This window comes from Mobula hypostoma, chromosome 28 (genome assembly GCF_963921235.1).
Source record: "Mobula hypostoma chromosome 28, sMobHyp1.1, whole genome shotgun sequence".
NCBI classification, from domain to species: domain Eukaryota; kingdom Metazoa; phylum Chordata; class Chondrichthyes; order Myliobatiformes; family Myliobatidae; genus Mobula; species Mobula hypostoma.
This window is the reverse complement of record NC_086124.1, coordinates 20292863-20301547: the sequence shown is the minus strand read 5'-3', so window position 1 is coordinate 20301547 and position 8685 is coordinate 20292863. Positions and strand designations below refer to the sequence as shown.

Sequence of the window (8685 nt, the reverse complement as noted above, 5' to 3'; positions counted from 1 at the left end):
GTGCACGTTTGTTAGCGAAGGTGTTCCGCTGTGGAGGCCTCTCAACGTGGGAGTGTCCCTACTTTGTAAAGGAGCACAGACAGTAAGGGCTTTGAACACAGTACAGCCCAGTAACAGGTCGTTTGGCGTACTGTGTCATTCTGTCTATGATAATAATTTAAATTAATACCGCCTGTCTGCACACGATCCTTAGCTACTTCCCCAGCATCTTCACGTGTCCATGTACATACGCATTGAAGCACTAACCGTATGTGCTGTGACCACCTCCTCTAACCTCCTGCTCCAAGTTCGCGCCATGTTCTGACTTAAACCCTGCCTGGTGAATTTCTTTTGAACGTTTCCCATCTCTCCGCAAATCTGTGCCCTCTGGTATTTCGCTTTTTCATTCAGAGGAATAGACTCGGATGGTCTACCATTTCCCTGTCTTTTATAATTTAATAAAGATGAGGCCGCCCTCAGTGTGAAGGAACAACTGCTTATAATCAGTCTGGGCACCCTCCAATCTGATTGAAAGAATGCCGATTTCTCCTTCCAGTGAATGTACTGCCCTCTTCCTCCTTTCCGCTTTCTGATCTTTTACTGATAACCTGCCTTTGGCTTTCCCCTAGGACCGCTCCTGCTTCCGTTTTTCCAATTGCCAACTCTCCTATGCAATTTCTTCTCCTCCATTCTTTCGCTTCACGAACCCGCCTGGCTGCAAACTATCATCTTCCAGCTGGCCTCTTCAGTTCGCATCTTTTGCTATTTCAGGTAACCCCACCCCACTTTCCCTTTCAGCCCTGAAGAAGTGCTCGGCCCAAAACGTGGGCTGTTTACTCTTTTCCATATATGCTGCCTGACCTGATGACTCTTCCAGTTCTGCCAGTATCCAGAGAAAACAAAATATTCTGTCGCGAATACTCTCTAATCCATACTGCATCTTGCTGAACCTCTTCTGCACCCGCACCTCGTTCTTAAAATGATATGCATCCGGAGCTGCATGCAGTTCTCCAAGTGCAGCCTAATCAAGTTGTATAGAGCGCCCGCGACTTCCTGAATGTCAGACTAAAGACAAGCACGAAAAAGCCATTGTGCTACGCACGATTGATTGCATACACAATGTTACGGAGCTATGTACTTGGAGCTTAAGATTCCCCCAGCACCGCCGTGCTTGTACGGATCGTACGGTTTGAATGCATTGTTTCCACTTAATTTTGACATCCGCAAGTTCAACAACTCCCATTTGCTCGGCTTAAATTCCACTTGCATTTCTCCGCTCAAACCTGCAATCGATCTCTGGTTTATGGTTTAAACTGCTGTGTCGTTTAACGACCGTTTGCACAGGTGCCAGCACTGACCTTGAGGAACACAATTGTTCACACCATTGTTCACAGATTTCCAGCCAGAATAACAACCCACCAATTGAAAACCCTATTCCATATCTAAACCAATAAGCTAATAATTTAATCGTCAATGTTTCAATTGTTCTGTTGATTAGCAGGAAATGTATACATACAGCCTGAAAACGTGACTTTTCGCAGTCATCCACGAAACAGATGAAAAACCCCAAAGAATAAACTATAAACTCCTACTGGGAATGCGCAGGACACATCTACAGTAAACAATCGAAGAGGAAACGGTATACTTACTGCGCCCCAATATACCCCAAAGAATAAATGACAGAAAAGTATCAGAACACCAAAGGGCCACCCACCCCCTTCTCAGCACAAACAGCAGAAAAAGCCTCAACCTTCCCCTCATTTGCTCCAGTAAAAACCTCATCCCCCGCCTCCCACATGCAATGCAATAGCAAGCCACAAAGACCATGATCCAGAGTGCATCAAATACTACAGTCCACCCCAGCATTCGGCATCTCAGACAGACTCTCTCTGTCACTAATGGAGGAGAGAAAAGATTCGCTCCTGCCACAGCCAGAGGGGATTCCGACAGCCCACAGTTTCTATATTACAATCTGCAGCGTGTCTGTTTCAATTTCAGAGAGATAGATAGTTAGATAGAGAGATAGAGCGATAGAGAGAGAGAGTGAGTGAGAGAGACGGAGAGTGAGAGAGAGAGGGGAGAGAGGTAGATAGAGAGACAGATTAATAGATAGATAGATAGAAAGAGAGTCAGTGAGAGGGAGCGAGAGAGAGAGGAAGGGAGAGAGAGACAGAGTGAGAGAGGGAGGGGGAGAGAGAGATAGAGAGAGAGATAAATAGATAGATAGAGAGAGTGAGTGAGAGCTAGAGAGAGAGAGGAAGAGAGAGAGAGAGAGAGAGAGAGAGAGAGAGAGAGAGAGAGAGATATTGCGGATCTCCACGGACCCATGATGTTGTATGGACAGTGTAACGTAGTGGTAATTTCAGTCTTGTAATCCGTTGAGAATGAACCTTGTAATAAATTTCCTGTTAAAAATTAATGCGTAAGGCAGGTTGAGGTACATCCACACTGTTGCATTATACACTCCCAGGGTTTACATGCAGACTGAAGCTCCTTCGCATAGTACAGTATACAAAATGCAGCCAAGTGAAATGCTTACACAGTCGCAACGCGACATCCTAACACCTCTAATGAACCGATAAAGGAAAAAAAAATCCACACACCATCTGATGTACTCCACTTATTGTATTGTAAATGCCAGGAACCAGTGGACGAGGGCCGCAGAATCTGGCAGTACATCGTTGTTAAGGGACTATCATTAAATGTAATAAATCATCTTTCGCTGCGGAACTCCCACTGCATCGTCCTTTCCCATATTACAGGCAGTTCGTGAAGATCCCTCTTTAACTCCCCATAATAGTCCTCTTGCTGTCTGGTATAGGGTTAAACATAGAGTACTTCTCCCTCTAAACTATCCAATCACACACTCCCAGGTTCAGACGCAGTGTTCAGCTCCCATATGCCGTCCGACCATTGATTGTCAGGTTCAGACGCAGAGCGCAACTTCACAACATCTCATCACACACTCGCGTGGTTTGACACTTTGCGAAACATCCTTTACGCCGACCCATAACTGGCTCACCGGGCCCTTGTTAAAACTCAGAACTTACTTATGCCACCTCTCAAAAATAAGGGACCTCGACAAACTGAGCTTTGTCGCCTTCTGGCTTTCAAAAGTCTTTGTGGCCTAGTCTGGGCCTTAAACCCATTTCACCCAGTGGGCGTGCAGTATGTCACCGTCTGGATTGACCTGCTTCAAAAGTGCCATTAAAACCCTTCTCTACGTCTTCGCCGGCCACATCTTCCTCCATGTGCGGATGCTTCACTTTCAGCCCACATTGTAAAATCTCCGGGTTAGGTTTAGTAACTTGTGGACATGCTCTGCTGGTAAAATTGCATTGCAAGAGAAGTGCAAACTCAGTTTGCTTCTTGACCCTGATTGTGACGGACATCAATCTATCTATCTATTTAACTATCTATCTATCCTACTATTTATCTCGATACAGCGTGAAATGGGCCCTTCTGTTCCATCGCACCACTCCACTCAACAATCCCCCAGTGTAATCCTAATCTAATGATGGGACAATTTACAATGACCAATTAATCTACCATTCGTGCTGGGTTCAGTATCGAGCTAGCGTCTCGGCCTCGTAAAATAAATCTTTTCAAAGCTACGGAAACTGCAAAAATGCCGCCCGACTCGCACACAAGGCGCGAAAAGGAACACCAACAACAACTAAGATCATAAATTTTCTCAGTAAGGACCCTCTGCTATAGCTTCCCTACCAATGTTGTCAGATTCACTGATCTAGAAGTCAGCAGTATCCTTATTTTCCTTCTGAAGAACGGGACAATATTCGACACACACCAGTTTCCCAGAATTTCACCTTTAACTGGAGAATACGAAGATCTTTCTAAAGGCACTAGCAATCTGTTTTACTTTCTCAATCCCCAAGATCTGAAATTATGCTCTTCAATAGGAACAATACCAACTATCGGTTTATCTGAAAATGTCCTCTCTCATTACTGCAGTCCACACTGAACTCACTGTCATCCACTTCAATCCCCTTGAGAAATATTGACACAAAGTACTCACTTAGGAAACCGCCCACACCCTCCACTTCAAACACAGAAACACAGTTCTCTCTTTATTGCTGTGTCGTCATACACTCTATATGGTTATTCACATTACTTCAATGTAGGTGTCAAACACCCTGAGATTCTGTTCAATCCTTTTCGATATAATTAAAGCGGAGATTAATTATGCACGGCGTGAAAGCTTACGGGGAGAAGACAGGAGAAAGAGGTTGAGAGGGATAGTGTAATGGTCTTATTGAAATGTTTCGTTGTTGTCCGCGGAGTGAGCTCAGTGTTATCTCTTGGTGTCATCCACACAATTTCCTCAAATTAAACTGTTTGTAGATGCAAACCCACAGAGTGTGAGTTCCTTAAGAGGAGGGATGAACAGTCTGTCACATGGGGAACTCCCTGGATTGCCCACTACACTACACTACACACACACACAAACACACACACACACACACACACACACACACACAGACACGCACACTCTCTCACTCACACATACAACATACACAGGTTTTGACACAAGGCGTCTTTTCCTGTGTAACTAGTAAAAAGAGGAAACTTCGCCAGTTTCTTCACTGAGGTTTGTTACAACTATCTCTTGGTCACATCGACTAAACTTCCTTAAACTGAGCTGATTTCTCCGTCGTGCCTACAAACCGTTTTTCCTCTCTACAAGAATCCAATTTGCCCATGTTAGAACCGCATCCTTCTGTACTAGGATCTAAAAGCACGGATGTGCATTAACGCTGAGACGTTATAAAGTATTGCTCAGTCAGCACCTGGAGCATTGTGAACGGTTTTAGACCCCTTATCTAAGAAAGGTTGGGCTGGCATTGGAGAAGGTCCAGAGGACGTTGACGAGAATGACTCCTGGAATGAAAATGTTATGATATGGGGAGTGTTTGATGGCTCTGCGCCTGTATTCCCGGAGCAGTCCCGGTGGGAGTGTATTTCTTTGAAACCTATCGAATACTGAAAAGCCTAGATATTTTAGATGTGGAGAGAATTTTTCCTTGTGGTGTGGGAGCTTAGGACTAGACAGCATAGCCTCAAAATAGATGGACATTGCTTTAGATCGGATATTTGGAGTAATTGCTATGGTGAATCTACGGAATTGATTACCACAGACGGCTGTGGCCATGTCATTGGTTGAGAGGGATAAACAATCAGCATGATTGAATGACGAAGCAGACTCGATGGGTCAAATGGCTCAATTCTGCTCCTATTTCTTACGGTCTTATGGAAACGTTTTTTTGTTGTTTTTTTTCTGAGTGAGCTCATGTTACCTCTTTGTTTCATCAACGCAACTTCCACAAAATGAACTGTCATCGATGCAACTTCCTCAAAGTGAACTCTTTGGAGGTTTGGACCCTCAGTGTGGGGGTCCCAAAATGGAAAGGCCGGTCCGTATGGACCCTCTCCTTACTCCAGAACTCCCTCAAACCAGCGTCTAACTCCAGCTCAGTTCCATTCCACAATCTATCTCGAGCCGTAGTCCATCCCAGCGTCCGTCAGTGCACACACCCTTTTCAGGGTTAATTCCTTGTTAGAAGAGTTTCTGACATACGCTGATCTAATACACTGCCTGGTTGAAACGCCGTAAAATTCCCTCTATAGCGTTCCATCACTCAATTCTAAGCTCCCCCTGTAACATTACAACACACACTCCCAGAGTCAGACGGATGTTGAAGCTCCCCGGATAGCCCCCAGCGCGCGGGCAAACACACACACACACACACACACACACACACACACACACAGAGTAAAATATGAAAATATGGTTACGACTTATCTGTTGGTCACATCGACTAAATTTCCTCAAACTGAGCTGATTGGTCATTCAGGCCCACGGGGTTTGACTCCCTCCCTGAAGCGTGCATCTGTTTCAGCCGCACCCAGTCCCCACTGCGGACCTCTCCTAGAACAGGTTCCAACTTCAGCGCACTTCTCCCTTTCAGGATCTACCTCGAGCCTTGGACAATCACGGTGTCCGTCGCAGCACAGTTGCAGTTCACTATCGGCGTAACGATTTGGGATCTGTGTCCACCTGTCGAGAGTTGGCCTGGATCACGGACTGAGCCAGTGATTCTGCGCAAGGTGAGCTGCACCTTGAGGGAAATTAGGGTTCAGTGTTTGGAGGAAGGGTCCCTGGAAGAGACTTTCGGAGTTGGTAATCCCAGGTGATCGAAGGCAGAGGGTGACGGAGCGACGTGAAAGGTTGTGATCGGTGCCGGTGAAAATTGCTGGGTGGCGGGGGTGGGGAGTGTGGCGTGGAGCAATCATAATCCGCATCATTGCAAATCCCTTCCCAACAGAGTTAGTCAGTTTTTCAATGTTCCACGTCAGCCGGGTCATACTGTCCGTGAACTCCCTGTCGGTTGCTTCCATATGCTCCAGTATTAGTTTTTTAAGTTTTAAGTCCTCCTGCGCGAGAGCTAACAGCTGACCGTCGTTTGATAATTTCTTTTTAAGTTTTTCTAGTCTGTAAATGGACAAACGCGCAGTAAGTATACCGTTTCCTCTTCGATTGTTTTCTGTAGATGTGTCCTGCGCATGACCAGTAGGAGGGGATTCGCCCAAATATCCGTTTTAATGTTGACAGAGGTATTTTCAAAAAGCGCCTGGTGTGGACGACTATCGTTTTTTACTCGAAATTGGCGTTTTCGAAATTATCCGGTCTCGTGTGGACGTAGTCTAAGTTTTAGCGCTCACTCTGTCGACCAGTTATCATCCCTGTGATATTCTTACCCCTGTCAAATCCTCCACAGCGTCCCTTAGTGAGACAGTTCAAAACGCTCACAATACTTGGAAGGTAGCCTAACAGAAGCATTACAACATGATTTCATGGCTCTTAAGGGTCCTGCCGTTAACTCCATGATTTCCCCTTATAGTTGAAGTTTGAAATTTTAATACCTCACACTCGCCCGGACTAAGCTCTACATGCCCATGTCTCCAGCCGTATCTGTATCTGATCTATATGCCGCTGTATCTGAGAAACTTCTTGACTGGCCTTAGTACTAGCAATCTTGGTGTCATATGCAAATTGACCAAATTACCCTCTGCAATTTGACCACTCATTGAGTGAGGGACAGTGAGAATGGAGCGCACACTATAGCAGGGAGCGCTGTATCGTGGAGGAACGGTGAGAAGGGAACTAGGGTCTGCGGAAAGGACAGTGGGGAGGGATCTCTGCTTTGGGGGCGGGGGCGATGGGGAAAGGATGGTCGCGCTGCGCGTCTGACCAGTCATTTGCCCCCTGATTTCTCCATGTCATTGTGTCCATGTCCTTCCCCCCTCCTCCTTTCCTCTGCCATCCCTGCTTTCCCTTCCCCCTTCCATTTTTCCTAACCCAATAACTCCGTAATATCTTTCCCCAACAGACCGGACATGTCGAGCAGCGAAGATCATCACTGGGCCCGATACAGCCCAATCATCGATAACGAATCGCACAGTCTGAAAGCGTCCATGATCTTGTCCATGATCATCTTCGCCATAACCTTCCTGCTGGGCGTCCCCGGCAACAGCGCAGTCATCTGGGTTACGGGCTTCAAGATAAAAAGCAACGTCTACTCTGTGTGTATCCTGAACCTCGCCGTGGCCGACCTGATCGTCTCCCTCACCCTCCCCTGCTGGATGGTTAACATTGCTCTCCGAGGGTTCCAGGTCAGAAATGACATCACCTTCAAGTTGCTCCTCTTATCCATCAGCTTCACAGGGTCCGCCAGCGTCTTGCTGTTGACCGTGATCAGCATCGTCCGCTGCCTGTCTATCACTCAGCCCTTCTGGTTCCGGCTGCATCTTAGCCAGTGTTGGGCGCGTGTGGCATGCAGCGCGGCCTGGGCCTTCGCCATCCTCATCTGCTTGATCGCTCTACTACATGAGAAGCTCGAGCAGTACCATGGGAAGCAAACCTGGGATATGTTGACTGTAGTTTGGGCCGTCGTTATCTTCGTCATCCCTATCCTGATCATGGTCGTCTGCTACTTCCTGACTGTCCGGAAATTGCCCGCGGATAAGTTCGCCAGGTCCAGGAAATCCGTCCGCCTCATCTTGACTGTGGTCGTCGTCTTTATCATCTGCTGGCTCCCGTACCACACTTGCAGCGCAGTCGCATTCTTTTTCAATAATTTGAGCACGCTCTGGAAAGAAGTGGCATTCGGCATGGCTACTTTCAACAGCGCCCTCAACCCCCTTCTCTACGTCTTCGTCGGCCGCAAATTCCGCCAGGTTTTCAAACGCTCACTAGCCAATTCGCTGCATCTTGCCTTCGCCGAGTTGGAGCCAGAGTTAGAGAACGATCTTCCTGATAATGCTACCACAACAGAGACGGGAGTATGAAGGACCCACTTCGTTGACCCTCAGCTGAGCGACATTCTTTGAAGACGCAGAAGGTGGACGTTCAGCAGCGAAAGGGTTCCCCAGTGCAGGGCTCTCTATGCAATTGGACAACTCTCCGCTACGCCTAATGCGCTCTGCTCTAGGCAGCAATATCACCAAAGCTTCCACGTCCTGCCTGCAATAAATCGACTCGAAATGTTCACAATTCTCCTGATGTGGCCTGAGGACGTTCTATACAACTACAACATGATTCCCTGACTGTTCTTTTCATTGGGCCGACCAATGAAGGAGTGCGTCTCCAAGTATGTCATCACCACTATATCTATTGTGCCTGTTTCA

The 8685-nt window shown here is 46.9% G+C and overlaps 1 protein-coding gene across 1 annotated transcript; it reads left to right on the top strand.

The window, feature by feature from the left end:
- The first annotated feature begins 7395 nt into the window (after nucleotides 1-7395).
- LOC134338715 (C3a anaphylatoxin chemotactic receptor-like) lies at nucleotides 7396-8346 on the top strand. The gene has a single exon (XM_063034759.1). The coding sequence runs from the start codon at nucleotides 7396-7398 to the stop codon at nucleotides 8344-8346; it is 951 nt and encodes a 316-aa protein (XP_062890829.1).
- Nucleotides 8347-8685: the final 339 nt, after the last annotated feature.